Source organism: Spea bombifrons, chromosome 2, assembly GCF_027358695.1.
Source record: "Spea bombifrons isolate aSpeBom1 chromosome 2, aSpeBom1.2.pri, whole genome shotgun sequence".
Taxonomy (NCBI): domain Eukaryota; kingdom Metazoa; phylum Chordata; class Amphibia; order Anura; family Pelobatidae; genus Spea; species Spea bombifrons.
The window spans coordinates 116,139,444-116,159,144 of NC_071088.1; the positions used below are offsets into that span (position 1 = coordinate 116,139,444).

At 43.7% G+C, this 19,701-nt stretch overlaps 1 protein-coding gene across 1 annotated transcript; it reads right to left on the bottom strand.

Annotated features, from left to right (window-relative positions):
* Positions 1-649: 649 nt before the first annotated feature.
* On the bottom strand, positions 650-18,732 carry LARP4 (La ribonucleoprotein 4). The gene is made up of 16 exons (XM_053455821.1): positions 18,572-18,732; positions 15,453-15,597; positions 12,806-12,958; positions 11,926-12,013; positions 11,435-11,571; positions 10,334-10,437; positions 9,782-9,892; positions 9,645-9,698; positions 9,184-9,396; positions 5,252-5,355; positions 4,098-4,325; positions 3,827-3,875; positions 3,331-3,489; positions 3,066-3,190; positions 2,328-2,490; positions 650-1,916 (listed from the first exon to the last, which is right to left on the bottom strand). Exons 1-16 carry the CDS (start codon positions 18,587-18,589, stop codon positions 1,587-1,589), a joined length of 2,181 nt encoding a protein of 726 aa, XP_053311796.1. The 5' UTR covers positions 18,590-18,732; the 3' UTR covers positions 650-1,586.
* Positions 18,733-19,701: the final 969 nt, after the last annotated feature.

Here is a 19,701-nt window from a genome sequence, read left to right on the forward strand (position 1 = left end):
CACGAAGCAATGAAAATTTTTTACATCTATTAAAAAAAATATATAATGTACACTTGTTAGAAATGCTCAAGTACCCCCCCCCGATGAAAACCTAAATGCACTAAATTGGACATTCTGTCAGGGCCTACAGAGAGTTGAGATGTTAGACTACATTTGCCCCAGGCTGCTGCCAGGACCGACACAGATGGGTCCAATCCGTGGAACGGTAGCCGTAGCTTAAGTTTGGCTGGCAGAGCCAAGGAGCCATACATAATGTAAGCATTACTCTGAACAAACCTCTGACAGCGAAACAAATGCCATAAATATGAACAAAGCGGCACCTTGTAGGCATTATCCAAAATGCAATACAAAGGCGACAACTTACTGGAAGGTGCAGACAAAGGTGAAAAAAAAAATCCATAAAAACCAAAATATATATATATATACCACTCGTTCAGAGACAAACATCGATCATGATGAGACCCTTCTGCAGTCTAACGAACCATTTAAGTTATGCTTTTCTCCATGCGCTATCATGGACTGTAAGCATTTACACTTGCAGCTATATTAGTTTCGTTTTTATACTTTGGGGGAAGAAAAAAAAGAAAAAAAAAAAGGGAAAAGAAACCAAATATATCTCATATACTGAAGAATATTTGGGCACTGCAAAGTCTACACTGAAGCTGCACCAGCATATATACACATATATAGCAAGAATGTGTAGGTCACTGATAAAGAATAAAGCACTTAACTCTTCATTCCCATGGAACCCACTTAAAAGTCGTAAATCCCTTATGCATAGCCCTTTCTTTAACAAGACGTACATACACAGGTTGCATTTGTAGATTAGTAGCATGAAAACCATGCATAACATGGGGGGGGGGATAGTTACAACAGTAAAGAAATGTGAAATAAAAACAAACATGAGTTTACTGAATTACATGCCATTTAAGCAAAACCTTCTCTACCATCTTGCAAAAGAGTGGAATATTCCCGATTTGTAAGACAGCTTATAAAGGAAATAAAAGCTTGGGTAGAAATTCTAGTAAGGTCAAAAGACAAACTACATTTCCAGCGAATAAGGAAACAGCAGTACATTCAGTTATTATACCACGGACACAACCATCCGGCCATAGTTGACACACCGAGGACATTGATGGCATTTAGAAAACGTATATGACCAACAAAGCCTTAAATAGATTAAAAAAAAAAAAATTAAACACATTTCAAAAATATTTTCTCACCCTCTTTCTACACAGAAAGTTTCCTATATATCTCCACCCTGAAACTTAACAGGCATGTCATCTCTGCAACTTAAAATGTTAATAAAAAAAAAAAAAAAAAGAAAATCCAATCCCCCAGAACTAAATTGCTCTGTTTTGAACTGCTATTCACCACTTCAAAAGCCACGGAGATGAATTTAGTAATTTCATTATGTCCATATTCATTGGTTTTTGTTTTTTTTCTTTGTTTTGTTTTTTGTTGTTTTTTTTTTCTTCTTTTTTTTACAAAGTCAGTCCTTACGGCTGAGCATTTCAGAGTTCATTCCACCACTGACATCAGTCCAGTTAAAGTTTGAGTTTTTTTTTTTTTTTTGTTTGTTTTGATTACTTTGGTGATCTTGGTGGCACGTATTGCTCCTTGCCATTACGCCGTGTTGCTCCCTGAGGTGAAGACCTGCGCACAAACTGGCGCCTCTGATCCCTGATTTTCCCCGCACCGCTTCTGGGCGTTCCATTGTTGCGATGTCCTGGAGAATCCTTTACTTTTCCTTCAAGCTTCTCTTGGGATTTTTCCACATTCTTTTCCGGAACAGCATTTTCATCATTTTTGGCTGGCGGGGAGATATTTGAACGCAGTTCACGGAGCGGCTGTACAGGAGCGGGAGTTTGTGGGGGCTTCTGACATACTTCGGCATAACTTAATTTCCTAGGCTCCTTTAAACAAAATGCAACAGTGAGAATTCACATATTTTTATCTAAATTGTAAAAACACATCCTTTGGAACAGTGTATGAAAGGTTTTGGAATAGTCTTACAGTAATGCCAAGCAACATTATAGCAATACATCAAGGTATCCGAGCTACTTTTTTTGGCAGATGCAGCAAACTAGGAGGATTTTACTCAAACTGTCATGATGGATACAAAAAAAATATTTCTGAGAGTAAGGCATTTAGAACATTAGATTCTTTGAGGATCCCTCCCCACCCCATGTTCTACACAAATTGGCTGGTAGAGCCTTATACACACATGTAGACATCGTGCAGTTATAAAAGAGGAATATTAGGGGAGTAAAGGGGGGACCAAAGGATTTGGGTGACAAAGGGAGTTACAGGTGGAATTATGTTACCTGTGTATTCAATGACGGTGAGACAGAAGCTGATGACACAGCAGCATTTGTTTTATGTGGTTTTAATGTAGGAGTAGATGCAGGTAATACGGCAGGGGTCTGGCTTGCAACGTCCTTATGACATGATAATTCTGTAGGCTTCTTGTCATGAAGAACTGTGTTACTGAAGAAAACAAAGGAACTGGTTAACAGACAAGAAGCCGTAACATACCTAAAGCCAAACATTCAGTTTTGCATATTCAGTACATGAGCACATCAAATGGTTCATATGTAACATGTGCCCTCAGATCTCATAATCTTGCGATCATTGGAGGGACAATGCAAACACAGCCCAAGCAGAGAGGGAGAGAGAGATCTAAGAAAACAAGTGAAAGACAGAAAAGAGATTAAGCAGGAAAAGAAAACAGAACTCAGGCTTGTGACCACATGTCCTTTTACCTCTAAGCGCGATACTCGATCATCACTGGGCACAGTTATACAGAAATTATGAAAAATATTCATAAGCTAAAGATTACATGGTGCATCAACTGTCAGAAGGCACTTGGCTGGCAAGATGAAAACCTTATTGATCTATGCTATACTTAGAGCCATCTGGACATGAACAAGGTAATCAGATAATCTTAATTGGAGCTCTTTACAGTGTGTAATTAAGCCGTTTGTATGCTTGGAGTATGGTTTGCAGGTGAAGGGCACAATTCCGATCAATGAGAACATTCCCTTTTTTTGCGGCACACTCACCTTGGCTGTGGGGTCGTTTCCTCTGTGGTACGGGGAGTTGTGCATGCGACAGGCTGCTGGAGGGGAGTTTTCGCAGGTTCTTCCTGAGCTGGTGTTGACAAATTTGCAGGTAATTCCTTATTCTCCTAAAAAAAAACAAAACAAAAAACATTACACATTATGCATCTCAACACACAAAATGAAAAGACTCAAACATTCACTCAAATTTAGGAATCCAAAAGATTAAAAAACACCACAGGAAGGCTACAATCACTTATTCATTTACCTTTTCTTTGCAAATTCCTTTCACAACATCAGCCATCCTGCTTTCTAGGACGGGTTCCCCCGGGGTGCTGGCTATACTTCCGGGTAACGGAGGGAAGTTAGATGCTAGCAGGTCAAACTTTGGTGCGGGTGCAACGTCTTCCATTGTGGACAAGGGCCGCTTAAAAAAAAAAAACAGAAGAAAATTAGTTGATTCGCTTTTTCATTTGAAGCTTTGAAAACTTAACAGCTTTCTGGGTATATAGGCCCTCAGATCTCATAATCTTGGGATCATTGAGAAGGCCAACAGACAGACACTAAGGAACAGAAACAGAAGAAGAAGAGAAATAAGAACTAGATTGTAGAGTAGATGTGAGAAATGAGGCAAGAAAAAGAATCTGGATGCTGGCCCATTTCCCTCTAAGCGCGATACTTGATCATCACTGGGCTTCCACAACTTGATGCATTAAACAAAAAAAAAAAAAAAAACTAAAATCAAACCTCAGAAGCCTACTCACCAAAATACGATCCTCTTCTCTTCGTCTTCTACCTCTAAAGGCATTTCGCCTTAAAATAAAAGGTTTTTTTTTTATTCAAGGCATAGATTTCCATACAAAACAATCACACAGATTATGAAAAGTGTCTATGCACTTATGGCATGCAAAGTTTAGAACCAAAACCAACTGCTCAACCGACAATTATTTAAGAAAATATATTTTACTGATTAAGGTGCTAACCAAAAAAACCAAAAGACACTTTGCAACCAAGCAGCAGTTCGGATATACATACCTTCCACGACCAGCTCCATCCGAACCATTCTGTTCTATCTGTAACGACTGTGTGTCCTTTGGAGAGAACCCAAGATCTAGGTGCCCTGCCGCTGTATGTCGATCAGATGGAAAACCCCTGGAGTTGAGTCTGCTTAAAGGTGCCTCTGTTAAGGATGCTGGAGCCGTTGTAGCCCCGCTGTCAGAAGTCCGATCAGAGTTTGAAGACGTTCGAAACGGGGGCTTGACACTACAAAAGATGGCTTACGTTAAACTACCCCATTTCTCCGGAGTTAACTTCATATGAAGTTATTTGATATCAATACTAAGATCCTTCATGAATAATAACAAAAAGGTACACAAGATGACCGTTACAACTTTCACTGTTGTACAGCTTGGTTACGAGCATAACTAGAAGTTCAGTTCTACTTAAGCCCTCAGATCTCATAATCTTGCAATCATATGGGAGAACCAACAATTCATATGCCAGAGGACATTAGGACTAATATTGTTCCGCTGTCAGGAACAATAATGTATTACATTACTGAACCTGGCATGGAAGACTAAAACCAATTTTAGAAAAAATAACTTAAGTCCAATTCCTTAGCATGGGAATGCCGGCCTTTTACCCATCAAGCGCAAGCTGTCATCACCGGGCCAGATCAAAGCTTTAATGTTAGAAATTCTAAGACTATTGGATGGAAAAAAGTCAAATGAAACAGACTTAAAAATTATGGTGTAAAAGCTGGTAAACCAGGCACCTGGGGAACACTAATCAGTCCACTAACCTCCTGGCACATAGTAAATTATATCCCTGTTAGAATAAGCAACGTAGACACAGAATTAGTGCAGCGCTCCCCAAGCTTGGCAAAGATGCATTTTCACACTGACCATGACCTCATATCTTATCCAGTCATTAACAAATGAGATGCTAACTGGAAAATTCCAGAAAGCCGCCATCATACAGATTCAAACAATAGCCTGGAAAAATCGCTAAAAACTCAATTCTTTTGTTTGGAGAATTAAACGTCTACATGCTTTATAGATGCCAGGCAAATACTTTATCAAAACTATTTGCACTTAAGCAGAAATCACTAACAGGCTCAGAACGTTTAGAAACCCTGCATAACATTGACTCGATTGTCACCATTTGGGGAAAACCCCCACAACACTTACCGATTTCGATGGAACGGCCTGCCTACACCCAACGAAGCAGTGCTTGATTTGTAAGATCCTGAAGAATTAAAACCATTTGCAAATCCACTGTTGGGAAATGGAGCCTGCACAGGGGAGATAAGAAAACAATCCAGATAACCACTAACACAATTCAAGGCACAATTCAATTCGAAGCATTGACCCGCTGCCAACAGCACCAAGCAAGAAACTGATCTGTTTAAAGAGATTACCGTATTTGCTCGATTATAAGACGACCCTGATTATAAGACAGCCCCCAAAATTTGAATATTAATTTAGGAAAAAAAGAAAAAGCCTGAATATAATACTACCTTATAGGAAAAAATTGTTACCAGTAAATGTTAATTCATCTAAACTATGTAAACAATTTTAATAAAAGCTATGATTGAGAAAAATATTTTGTTTTTAATTAATTTTCCAACCTGCCCCCAGCCTTGTCACTCTGCCCCATAAATGCCTTAAATCCCCTATATGACACTGTGCTCCGTGATATGCCTTTTAACCCTATGTGCCACTCTGCCTCCAGAAATGCCTTACACCCCTATATGCCAAGCTGGCATACAGAGAGTTAAAAGGCATTTCTGGAGGTAGAGTGGCATTAAGGGGGTTAAAAGGCATATCAGAGCACTCCGCCTACAGAAACTCCTTATGCGCACCATTTAACACACCCCCCCAAAAAAATTAGCGGTGCTTCGGACTCCCGGTGTGTTGTCCGGGTCCGATTATAAGACGACCCGAATTAGAAGAAAAGGGGTATTTTTCAGAGCATTTGCTCTGAAAAAAAACCTAGTCTTATAATCTGGCAAATACGGTACATCGGTTTCAAATGGAAGGAGCTCTAGTTGGGGGGTTGCACTGCACCCCTTGAAAGCTGGCAGGCTCTGAGTAATATGGAAAGCATTTAGGCAACGTAACTGTCATGGTGCTTTTCACAGTCCAGATATTTTATGGGGTAGTAACTGATTTTTAAAACACAATGGCAAAATAAAAAAAAAGTCTCCTAGGACTGCAAGAGACTACTGTGCGTGCAACCTTCCTATAGCTTCAGCCCAGATGCCTTTATAATTATTAATCAACATCCAATCAATTTTCCATCACACGAAGCCATAGCGTTGGCGGTAACTAAATGCAGAGCCGTTAATCTACATTGAATCAAAAAATGTGTAGGACTGCATCAGGTTGAGGGTCCCGCCAAAATGTACCTGCGGGTCCCTGTAATCCCACGCACTCCCGCAAGGCTGCCTTCGCATTCCTCGCACCCAGTGGAGTCACATGAATTTATGCCACGTCACATGACTCTGCTCCGTTCCTGCTTCCCCTGGGCACAAGAGAATAGACGCTATGTGCGAGCAACGCGAAGGCAGCCTTGCGGGAGTGCGTGGGAAATCTGCAGTTCAGGTAAGGGGGTTGGGGTGTTTGTATTAATGAGTATGCATGAGAATGCGCGAGTGAAAGAGAGAGAGAGAATGCGCGAGTGAAAGAGAAAGAGAGAGAATGCGCGAGTGAAAGAGAGAGAATGCGCGAGTGAAAGAGAGAGAATGCGCGAGTGAAAGAGAGAGAATGCGCGAGTGAAAGAGAGAGAATGCGCGAGTGAAAGAGAGAGAATGCGCGAGTGAAAGAGAGAGAATGCGCGAGTGAAAGAGAGAGAATGCGCGAGTGAAAGAGAGAGAATGCGCGAGTGAAAGAGAGAGAATGCGCGAGTGAAAGAGAGAATGCGCGAGTGAAAGAGAGAATGCGCGAGTGAAAGAGAGAATGCGCGAGTGAAAGAGAGAATGCGCGAGTGAAAGAGAGAATGCGCGAGTGAAAGAGAGAGAGAGAATGCGCGAGTGAAAGAGAGAGAGAGAATGCGCGAGTGAAAGAGAGAGAGAGAATGCGCGAGTGAAAGAGAGAATGCGCGAGTGAAAGAGAGAATGCGCGAGTGAAAGAGAGAGAGAGAATGCGCGAGTGAAAGAGAGAGAATGCGCGAGTGAAAGAGAGAGAGAGAATGCGCGAGTGAAAGAGAGAGAGAGAATGCGCGAGTGAAAGAGAGAGAGAGAATGCGCGAGTGAAAGAGAGAGAGAGAGAGAGAATGCGCGAGTGAAAGAGAGAGAGAGAGAGAGAGAATGCGCGAGTGAAAGAGAGAGAGAGAGAGAGAATGCGCGAGTGAAAGAGAAAGAGAGAGAGAGAGAGAATGCGCGAGTGAAAGAGAAAGAGAGAGAGAATGCGCGAGTGAAAGAAAGAGAGAGAATGCGCGAGTGAAAGAAAGAGAGAGAATGCGCGAGTGAAAGAAAGAGAGAGAATGCGCGAGTGAAAGAAAGAGAGAGAATGCGCGAGTGAAAGAAAGAGAGAGAATGCGCGAGTGAAAGAGAGAGAGAATGCGCGAGTGAAAGAGAGAGAGAATGCGCGAGTGAAAGAGAGAGAATGCGCGAGTGAAAGAGAGAGAGAATGCGCGAGTGAAAGAGAGAGAATGCGCGAGTGAAAGAGAGAGAGAATGCGCGAGTGAAAGAGAGAGAGAATGCGCGAGTGAAAGAGAGAGAGAATGCGCGAGTGAAAGAGAGAGAGAATGCGCGAGTGAAAGAGAGAGAGAATGCGCGAGTGAAAGAGAGAGAATGCGCGAGTGAAAGAGAGAGAGAATGCGCGAGTGAAAGAGAGAGAGAGAATGCGCGAGTGAAAGAGAGAGAGAGAATGCGCGAGTGAAAGAGAGAGAGAGAATGCGCGAGTGAAAGAGAGAGAGAATGCGCGAGTGAAAGAGAGAGAGAGAATGCGCGAGTGAAAGAGAGAGAGAGAATGCGCGAGTGAAAGAGAGAGAGAATGCGCGAGTGAAAGAGAGAGAGAATGCGCGAGTGAAAGAGAGAGAGAATGCGCGAGTGAAAGAGAGAATGCGCGAGTGAAAGAGAGAATGCGCGAGTGAAAGAGAATGCGCGAGTGAAAGAGAATGCGCGAGTGAAAGAGAGAGAGAATGCGCGAGTGAAAGAGAGAGAATGCGCGAGTGAAAGAGAGAATGCACGAGTGAAAGAGTGAGAGAATGCGCGAGAGAATGCGCGAGAGAATGCGCGAGTGAGAGAATGCGCGAGTGAGAGAATGCGCGAGTGAGAGAGAATGCGCGAGTGAAAGAGAATGCGCGAGTGAAAGAGAATGCGCGAGTGAAAGAGAATGCGCGAGTGAAAGAGAATGCGCGAGTGAAAGAGAATGCGCGAGTGAAAGAGAATGCGCGAGTGAAAGAGAATGCGCGAGTGAAAGAGAATGCGCGAGTGAAAGAGAATGCGCGAGTGAAAGAGAATGCGCGAGTGAAAGAGAATGCGCGAGTGAAAGAGAATGCGCGAGTGAAAGAATGCGCGAGTGAATAATCTTTAAAAGCTGTGACAGAATGGTTGCTGTGTTCAGTATGCACAGTGAGGCCAGCGTTGGAAAGTTGAACATGCTAATGAACACAGCATACGTCCCAAAGATTATGTAAAGACTGCTACGAGAAAAAAAGTTGATGTTCACAAAATACACCAGCTTTAGTTTAAATGTTAAGTTACTTAAATGGAAGCCTCAGTAAATTCATATGAAACTGGTAACATTGGTAGATGTACCAAATAACATTGGCTGGAGGTGGAACGTTGTATTAGATAGTTGCAGCAATCTTAAATTGATAAGCCCTCAGATCTCATAATCTTGCAATCATAGGGTAGGATCAACAATCCAAGCTGGAGTCCATGAGATAAAAATAAATAAATCATTCCGCTACCGGAACAGCAACGTATTACTGTGCCTGGCATGGAAAGATTTAAAGGCAAAATAAGAATATTAACAAAAATTCCAGACATTGGAATGTTACCCTTTTACCCATCAAGCGCAATTTCTCATCACCGGGCCAAACAGTAAATATGGTTACCAAAGCTTATCGAATGTAAGATGAAGTCTAGGAGGAATTTCATTGTAAGACTTACCAGTGGAGTTTCGAAATAAGGTGCTGGGTTTGGAGACCACGTTTGAGGCACAATGTTATAAATGGAGTACTGCTGATGAGGATTAAATACAGGCTGCATAAAAAGTGGAGAGGCAAACTGTGCTTGGGACTGAACCGGCTGAGCGTACACACTGGACTCTACGGACCGATAACCATTCTTTGCAAAGAATGTGTTGATGGCTTTTATCCTAGCCTGGTGGGAAAACATACAAGTTGGAGGATTAAAGCAAAAAATGTCTACTACTACTGGAGGGAAAACTACACAGGGAAACTACAAAAATGGCCAGGTTTAAAAAGATTGCCCCTCTTGCAACAATTTAAAAGTGTTACTATGTTATATAAAGTTTTAGGTCACAATGTTAAAAACCAAGGCCATCAGAAAACAAAGCTTTGAGAACAGTTTCACCATGCTAACAAAATCTACTAAACACGCAGACTTACCATTATAGGCTTGTCCTGAAAAGTTTTTACTTCTTCCCGTAGATATTTAAATGCCTGCGCAATATAAAATTGATTCAGTGCAGTGAAGAGACGTACAATGGATAAAAGGAGAATACACTTTGGGTGGTGGATCTTACCTGTTGAGCATCGGTATCTGACTGGAATGTAACATACCAGTTGTTATTGTGAGCAAACTCACAACTTATAACTTTGGGACAATTTTCATTGTCAAAGAGTGCTTTAACTTCCTGGTGGGAGGGAGAAGAAATGCACAAAGACGTTAGAAAATGCTTTGAACGCGCCATTTTTGAATATTCCAGGTTCAGTACCACAGTTAAAATCCCTCTCCTTAAGGACTGAAGCTGATGATTTTATGGCAGATTGTTACAGCATTCAACAGTATCAAAAACAATGTTCCTTAGTGCTGTATTTCATTAAAAAAAAGTGCAGGTGGAACAGCAGCTTTAAGAAAACAGACGTAAAGCACAAACATGACCACATGGGAAAATAAAATATATGCTTTGTTAAACTGATCTAGCATCAAATAGGTTGATGGTGGTACTCTTAGTAATCTCATCTTTGGGGTTCATAGATTTGAATGACTTCCTCCTAATTTACATTCTTACAAACTACTGATGGCAGATGACTAGTTGTAGTGGCATTTTAAGGGTTGAAATTATAACAAATACCTCTACAGGAGTAGTTTCTGGGATTTCACGAAGAATGATGATACACCGTTTATGATTCGGTCGCACTTTCTCCCCTTTTTCATCAACCTGCACCACAGGAGTAGCTAAAAGGAACACGGGTGGGATTGGTGGGGTGAGAGGGAAAGAGAAAAGAAAAAAAAAATTCAGTATTTATCCGGAGATGTACTGATGTAACTGATACAGCTTGAGAGATATATAGATATATTATTTAGGTGTCAATATTCGCAGCGTTTACTTTTGTGGTGCGAAATATGAAAGTAACTTGGTTATGACTGGTAGAGACCATAAGTACATGCAGCCTACACACAATCCATATGGAAGTGCAGTGGCAAAAGTGTAACAGTATAGGAGAAGACTCCATGTGCTGCTGATGAATGCGTGAGATGTAAAGATGACGGCTCCATTTGACGATGGCAACAATAAAACATGCAGGCTACACAACATAACCGGACGTGTTTTGGGTCCTAAGGAGTGCACAGATTTAAACAAGCAGCCTACAGCTGTGGATAACAAGAAAGGAGATCCTGCAAATAAATTATGATGGGGGTAGTCTAGTGTCCAAGGAAGCCTCCACAATGGCTGCTTATTACAGTGTTTGTAAGTATATTAATATACATTTTTTTTAAACCTATTTGGGGATGAGAACATCTTTGGAAAAATCTGCAGCCAGTCAGCGGTAGGAAAGCACCCCCACTGAAATCAATGGGATGCTGTTTGCACATGCCCTTGGGCCCATTGCTGAGCCATAGCAGACTGGTGGAGAGTCTTCCATGTGGAAGAAGGGGGGGGGAGACACACACCGCTAAGGAAAGCGCATTTGGTAGCTAGATCAGTACAGCAACCCAGCAAATGCTCACTTATCTAACTTACCCTCATCTCAAGTGTACAGATGATGTTACATTGGACGGTCTAGACACCCATCCCAGCCACAGTTTTATTTCAGTTATACACATGACTTGGCAGTCTACTTTTGCATTAAACCCACCATGTCTCCTCACTTTTTGGCAAGTGAGGGCACCTTTGTCCACAGACAGTAGTTCAAGTCAATACATTTTTGTTAATAAAGCTGTTCATACTTACAACGCAATACTTCCAGGATGAGATCCATGTCAGTGGTCAGTTTCTTGATTCCTTCCATATTTGCTATTGTCCATATAGGTACAAACTGATCACTATCCATTTGTGACATCAAATAGAGATCTTTAGAAAGATTCTCTCTACAGAAGGGAGGAAAAATACCAGTTCTGTAAACGCTTCCCTAAAGCGGCCTAAAAACAGCTCATATAATGTATATTCAGTAACGAAACTTTCACGGAGCAGGCGCCAACACACAAGGTTTACGTTTTGAGACACGATACAGTGACAGCATTGTTTACTTAATCTATTACTGTTGGACAGCCATTCACCCAGCTTCAGACGGGACCACATGTACTAGTGTTGGCATATACTCTAGATTAATAAAAGACCATTGGGGTGCCCAAAGCTTGTGCAACATAACAAGTCTATCGTCTCTTGGGCAAATACAGTAAAATGCAATTTTCTTACAGTAACACGCGTAGATAGGATATTACCGTGAAAAGCAAAACTCAAGTTGCTTTTTGAGACATTCTTTTAGATCTTCGGCAGAAACTTCCTCTGGAACGGTAGAAGTGCCATCACCTAAAAAAGGAGTTGTAAACACACACCATTGGTTTTTATGATCTCTACATATACATTTTCGTTTTCAAGACAATCCCACAGCAGTGTATTTGTTATGTGCAAGTTTTTGGGTCTGTTGTCTGAAAATTCACTAGAGCCGGACGTTATAAGCCTTAGTAAGTAATTTGTTCTCTGCAAGCCGGGGGCCAGATTCAGGCCCTCCTAATGAATACACACAAATAGTAAAAGTAAGCGCCACTCAACAAAATGAAAAAAAAAAATCTTTATATCTCGTACACAATCAAAAAGGCACAAAGCCAGAGGAGCCTATGAATAGTTTTGCTGAGTGCTGCTTACCTTTGCTGTCTGTCTTTGCCCAGCCTACTCAATACCATAAACCCTTATACTCTGTAGTAAACCTAATAGCCAACTCAACCACCCAGCGGAACCTCCGACCTATACCAGAGGTGATGCACTTCATAGGATAAGCGGGACCTCATTTTCATCCCCACGAAGTATAAGTCGAGTGGGGCATTTGACAGCCTCCCGGTGTGTAGAAGTTTAATGGAAGAAAAGCTATTTTTATACTTATATCTCCCCCACCCGGAAAAAAAAAAGCTACATCTGAGACTGTGGATTTTTTTAAGGCAAGGTTATACAGTGAAAACTGGATAGTTTGTTGTCTAAACAAGTAACTAAGGGGCAACCTACAAGAATACAATGATTATGAGGACTGCGCATGACATACCAAGCCACTACTAGAGATACACTCCAGCTACCATGAGTAGACCGCACTCGGCCGGACGCACTCACCTGATGCCTCAAACATTTGGTATCCAAGCTCATCCGGTACGATTAAATCCATTCCATTTGCGGCCGCTTCTTCCATACCGAGACCATTCTGGCTCGCTTCGCAAGTTGGGGAATACATAACTTCGAACTGCTTGCAAGCCTCACTCATATTTTCTAAGACATAAGGGGGGGAAAAATAGAAAGTTGGAGACTTGTGTGTCTAATTGAATCCAAAACACAACTTTTGAAACATTCATGAAAGATGACAGTCTAGAAGCAGACGTTACGTGACCAACGTGTGGATGACTGGGACAGCGGACACTTTATATACAGAGAATTCACTAAAGGGCAGGATTACAGGAGAGATGCGGCTTCAACTGCCTCATTCGACTATTCATTATAAAGGGCCCACACTGGCAAGTCTATTCAGGCCAAGGCTGGCACTGAATAATGGATAGTTCAAGGAATGAGGAGATTCCAAAGACACCAGGCACGTGCGCCATTACACTGGCGTCTAGCACAAAGTAGCCCAGTCCTGAAGAGAAGGCAAACAGAGGTGAGGGGGAAACAATATATATAAAGAGAGGAAACCGATGAGCGAACACTGAGCCGCTCCATGCATTAAAGTGCATGCAATGGCTGGAGTGCACCTATTAACACAATCTATAGATAAAAGCGTATCCATGTTAACGTTGGATTTTTAAATGAATAGGTCGCAAGTAATGTTAGCTGAAGAACGGTGTGCTCTTGTCCTGTACTAGCGTGAGTTATGTTCACAAGCACCACTGTAAATACAAGCCCTCAGATCTCATAATCTTGCGATCATTGAGAACACCAAACAATCAGGCGCTGAGCAGGAGGAACAGAGAGAAGACAGACGTTTAAGAGAAAGCAGAAGAAGGGAACGGAGAAAAACAAGGAAAGAGCTGCTCAGATACCCGATCGCTGGCCCACTTCCCTCTAAGCGCGATACTTGATCATCACCGGGCTTTCATGACAAATTATGATCAAACTGATTCTAAAGCATTTGACATACATACATACATACACACAAACATTAAAAAGCAAATCAAACCCTGTTTAGTGATCCCACGATAGAGCTGGTCTCATGTTAGAGTTTTTACACAAAAGTCCAACTCCTTGCACAATGAAGCTAAAGGGAACACGTCAATTGGCCCCCGGCTTTCTACGATTTCTACATCTAAGCAGTGTACCTTATTTTTAAAGGGCTTAATAAAACAAATCTGCTGCAGATTTCCCATTCCCAAAGCGACTCCTTTTTATATCTCATGACCACAAGCCAGAACTAAGAGCATAAAATGGTACAATCAGCGTAACATGTGTGCAGGTTTGGATCACAAAAAGAATAAAAGTCCCATCATGCATCACTAAGACTCAGTTTACGTTCTTCCAGCGAAATGCATGGGGTTTCACAAACATTGCTTGTTTACCTTTCTGAAGGCTGCGGTGTCAGCGCATGCACAAGCACGCAGGCATTAGGGGCAAGTGTCCAAGCAAGCATTTGGCAGATCTATTTTAGAGCCTTTAAAAAGGGAGCAAACTGCTTACTTGGCAGCTGCAGAAGCCGTTTCAAATTCAGATCAGGCAGTCGCTTCCTACTCGTAGACAGCAAACTTAAACGGGAGCTGTGACTAAATTTACACTAAAACAAAATCACAAGCTTGTGAAGTTAATTTAAGTTAACCCCACGGAGGATGCGATCATACACCGTGTGTGCTAGAGCCAGCATTACGTCTATGTCTCCTTCCTCTTCAGAGGGCTACCTGAACCAATCCACATATCGTCTGTGTGTTATATTTATGTAGAGCCACCATACTCTGCAACGCGGTATTCGCTATTTTCAGTAGGGAAGGGGACAGAAAACTGACAGATCTGCCTCATTATCTTTTAAAGGGACAGTAATGGAAATTAAAAATGCATATACCACAGAGAGCACTTAAAATGATAAATGATATTTAACTGCTTCTGTGGGTTCAGGATTCTGCTCAACAGAATCATGGCTATAATAGCTTCACAGCAAAAAATAAACATTACTATGGTATGAAAGGATAATCGTCAGCATGAAGCATCGAGCCACATTGTAAGATAGGAGGGGGAGAAGACAATTGCAGATCATCCATTGTTAATGCTTCATCGCTGTAACCAATAGGGTTACATTTTTAATTTATAAAACATTTTGAATAGAGTTATTTCTGTAACTTTTACCCCCAAGTTTTTACTAGGCATATCTTTAACCATGTCAGCCTGTAAACACAATCAACGGATCAGGCCCTTTACAAGTGAGAACCTTCCTTGGCTTTCTGAAGGGGGGGGCTTTTCCTAAGGGGCAGCTATTTCATGAAACACTCAAACCCGAGTTATTTGAGAATAACGAAAGCATTAAACGCAAACCTCAGTCACACATACGTCAGGAAAGCTTCCTCCTCCTGTTGTGATCCAGCAGACAGGCTACTAGCATGGAGGAACACCCCATCTACGGTACCAACATGAAAGTTTTCCTTCACCAACATAATTATTGGGGTGCATCATGGCACCAGGCATAAGGCTTTTGTTCACCATGTAACAAACATCTATTACAACAATTTAACTTTAACACAGAAAACATGATTTATTTTTCTGGGTAAATAGAAAGAACGTCATTGTTTACCTTCTGTGCCGGTCCCAGTTGTTGCTGATGCTTCATCCCAGGAATCATCAGTGCCATTGACCGCTTGAGACACCGCAGCGCTTCCTTGGGGGATTTCTTGCCATACTTTTGCATTAGGATTCAGGCCGGCACCTTTAGAGGCAACCTTTGAAAAATAAAGAGTGTTAGTGACGGCGATGTCTGCAACATAGTAATATAACAAAACTAAACAGACGAACGAAGACAGAAGAAAGTGAGGTCATTAAAGAGGCTGAACGTGACATGCGCTGTAAACACAATCTCTGTACATAGTATATATTAGAGGCAGCAGCAGAACATTACGCATCCCGCATTACTTAAGGAAAACAGATATTTTTAGATTGGGGAAGATAGAGTGTTTAGCCCATGCTGATGGCATCTTTCTGTGTCGGCTTAAAAAAAAAAAATTCTAACTATCAGGCCATCTCCTTCAGAGTAGAGAAGGAAGCTAAGAAGCAGCGCTTAACCCTCGTCACACGCTGTTTGTATAAATACAACGTGTAACTGCAGCATCAGCCGTGCCGGCAGAGACCGTAACTCCTGAGCGTCCCTACACAATCCGAGCGACAGGAGGTATATTCACCACGCGGCGTACACGACCGAGCGTTAAGCAGGAGCAGCTTTCCAGCAGTCGTCATCTGATCTCGGATATCTCCTTCCAAAATACACCAAGACCAGACAATACAAGCAGAGCATGCAGCGCTCACACATAGCTCGGGGAACCTGCCATGTTAAATATATTTGCACACGTAAGCCTCCAGACGACCATTCCCTTTGCTGAAAGTGCTCAGGATAAATCACATCCACACGCCAATGAATAACGGCGTTTAACACGGGGAGTCGTGGCGATTTGGTGCTGAAAAGCCCTTTCCGTGGGTCAGGGCAGGTATTTAATGCGCGTTTGCAGTTGGTGCTGCTGGTTGTCACAGCTGACGGCCCCTTTAAGGAAATCCTGTTAAAAGGTCACAGCACGCCAATAGTTTAAAAGGCAAAGCAGATTATTGCAGTTTATAGCTGCAGCCACACAGTCGGATGCTTTCAAACAACCAGAACACGCTACACACGTGACACAGGACCCCTAACCAAACATTACCTATCCGGATCACGGGCCCAACAAACTAGCAATGTAACGCTTTATGGAAGGACTCTATTTATAGTAACGACCTTGGCCTAAAAACGATAAAAGCCATACGGGTTCAGAAAGGTCCAGTAACAACTCGCTGATGCCGTCCAATCACGGCGTCCCAACATGAACCGGAACGCAGAACCGTTTGGCAGCTTGTCGTCACTTTCCTCGGGTCTACGCGGCAGCTTCCCGCTCTGCGACCTTTTAACCTCCGCAAACATCCACAACAGCCAGCCGGCCATTTTATGCCAGGATGGAGAGATGATGAACAAACCGCAGATCCGAACGCAGGGAACGGGCAGGCCGGCTGTTAGAATGACTTCACGCACCGGAGAGGCCATCCAAAATACTCGGCACACATTCAATTCCGGTATATTTATCCCCCAATTCAACTTCCCAACAAGCAACCTCGATATACCAACTCAACAAGCAGCCGATAACCGGCAACTACTCGGCAAATCACCAGACAACGTTCACCAGAAGCGGAAATAAAACCCCTTTACCCAACGTATGCGTCTGCTCTGTATATTCTAGTCTTGTCATTCCCGCTGCTATAGGTAAGGTAAGTAGCACGGAGTAAATTGTTGGCGCTATAAAGATAATATTAACGTTGGTAGCACCAATTGTATGAAGTCAGAGGGGTCTGAGAAGTTACTCGTCTTCCCGAAGCACTGATTTTAAGGCCAAAGTCAACACATCAGCTGCCAAATCCAAATAAATGCAAACAGAACATTTGCAGAGCGCTGGTTTCTAAAGCTTACCTAAAAACCCAAAACCATAAATACAGACAGAGAAACCCCAAGGAACTTGAAAGGTCTCATTAAATAATGGCGTCTTTACTGGGCCGGAGCAACGGGAAACCCAGTGCCCGGTCCACTCAATGCCCACTCAGCTCTCCGTGTTTCACGGCACAGAACTTCCACGTTCTCGGGTCACACACTGGGATCCGAATAGGGGGAAAAAAAAGGCATATGGAACTTTACAAGATTAACTTGTTTGTTAAAAACTTTCATTCTTACTAAGAGTTGTTCCAAAAGCCTTCAGCCCGAAGAAGTAAAATGGTAGCCAGCGCAGCAATGTCCTTGGGCAACCGCAGAGCCGCCAGGAAGTGGCATCATAGCCAGGGCTAGTTACTTGTTGCACGTGGGGGGAGGGGCGCGTCTACTCGGTGTACCGACTCGGAATCAAGTTATTTCCGATCCAAGACAGAGCTTCGGTAATCACGGCAGGCAGCGCATCGGCCAGAGTCACATGGGAGGCCACATGGTTTCACTTAAAGCGATCGCTTGCAGGACGGGACTATAAGTGCTTCGGCCGACCGGGGCATGTTACTAAGAGCGACGGCAACAACATGCCGACTCGAATCATCCCGATATATACGCCTATCTGTAATACGGACGGGACATCCGATGATGGCGGCAGCGCAGCAAACCAAGCGCACTCCCACCCAGGCCACGGAGCACATAATTGCGCCAGGCAATATACACAAATAACGCTAACAGGTCCAAAACAGCCAGTCCCACTGGAGACGTTATTTATAGAGAAGTCACCAGCACACGGAGGCCTGAGGCTACCGTCCATATGGTGATCGCCTCTTACTTCTCGCCTCCATTCCCACAGAGGTCCAGGGGCCACCATCCCGGCTGCCCTTCTCCCCAGTGATAACCTTCACACAGCGATCAGGAGCTTTGACAAAAGGTCACTGCGGTGCCTTTCAGCACTTCCCATCCCCCATCCCCGCCAGGCGACACACGTACACAGTTAATAGCCTCATGGAGCAACTAATAACCGCTTGTCTTGCGGTCCGCGCCTCCCCCTCACCCGATCCTTGTACCTATAACATCCCCGACCCGTATCGTCCAGGCCGCGGTGAGAGGAAGGATTGCTGTGTCAGCCCGGCCTCGGTCACATGGCGGCCTCCTAGCCCTTGCTCCTACGCTCCCGCCCTCTTTCCCCTCCTTCACCCGGCTCTCACCTCCACGAATAATAGCATCCTATCACGGTGAGGAGAGAGAACCCCTGCTGACAGTCAGGCAAAAGGTAGCGTCAGAGGCTCGCAGACAGAAGAGAGATACCCCGGGCCTGGATAGGAAGGAAGGACGAGCAAGTGACAGCGGCGGGGCCCGCACTGCTTGTCACACAGGCCAAGCCCCCCACACCCTCCCCGAGCTGCGGCGCAAGAGTCCGACCTCTTCCGGCGTCTTCTCCTCCTCTTCGCGAGGCAGCAGCTGCGCACACTCCTTCCGAAAGAACTTCCGGAGTCAGGGCACCCGCGCCATCATAACACGTGCTACTCAGGAACGTCCGAGGCAGGTCACGACGCGAGCCGCCATTTTACCGCAGGGCAGCGGTCGCAGAGAGGTGGGTCCAGGTCTCAACAGCTGCGCATGCGCTAACCTGGTGTTACCTGTTCCGCTCCACATCATGGTTGTAGAGGGCGCTACCATTCTGGTCTTGTGGGGATGCCAGGCCTCCGATGGAACTCTGTGCGGTTCAGTATTTGGCAGCAGAAATTGCACGGGACGTTCCACTATTGAGCAATCCGGTTTTTTTTGGGGGGGGGGCGCTTTCTAGCCTCTGTATTGCCTATTATAGCTGAGGGTATTTATCATGTATATCAGGTCTTAGCCTACCGGCAATCATAGCCACACCTCCCATCATTATATAGGGCCAAAGAGGGAAACGTTTGCCTTAGGGGTGTGGTTAGAGGCGTGTCCACGGGCGGGGCTTCACGTAGAGGAAGACATTGGTTTACGCTGTGACAATTCTTCTGTAACGCGGAGGCTCCGGCTACACGGCTTCGTCGGTGAAGTGTACGCTGGGGCTGGAGCGGATTTCCCCAACCACAGCGGGCATTGTCTATTTGTCGAGCATCATGATGCATATGAATACATACAACCCCGAAACCTGTAACTTCAGATACAAATATCACTGATGCATACCTCCCAACATTTTAAAATGTGAAAGAGGGATACTTTTTTTTTTAATCTCACGGAACTCACCAATACAAGCAATTGCATACTACTTCCATGATGCTGGCTGAGCGTCCTGGGAAGTGCAGCAACCGTAAAGCTGCAGATGCTAGCTGTGAACTAAAATTCCTAT

Excerpts from the sequence above, each read along its gene's own strand:
- LARP4 (XM_053455821.1), bottom strand. Across the intron at positions 11,572-11,925 it reads CTTGAGTTTTGCTTTTCACG|AGAGAATCTTTCTAAAGATC; the intron begins GTAATATCCTAT and ends TCCCTTCTGTAG. Across the intron at positions 10,438-11,434 it reads CATCCTGGAAGTATTGCGTT|CTACTCCTGTGGTGCAGGTT; the intron begins GTAAGTATGAAC and ends TGTTCCTTTTAG.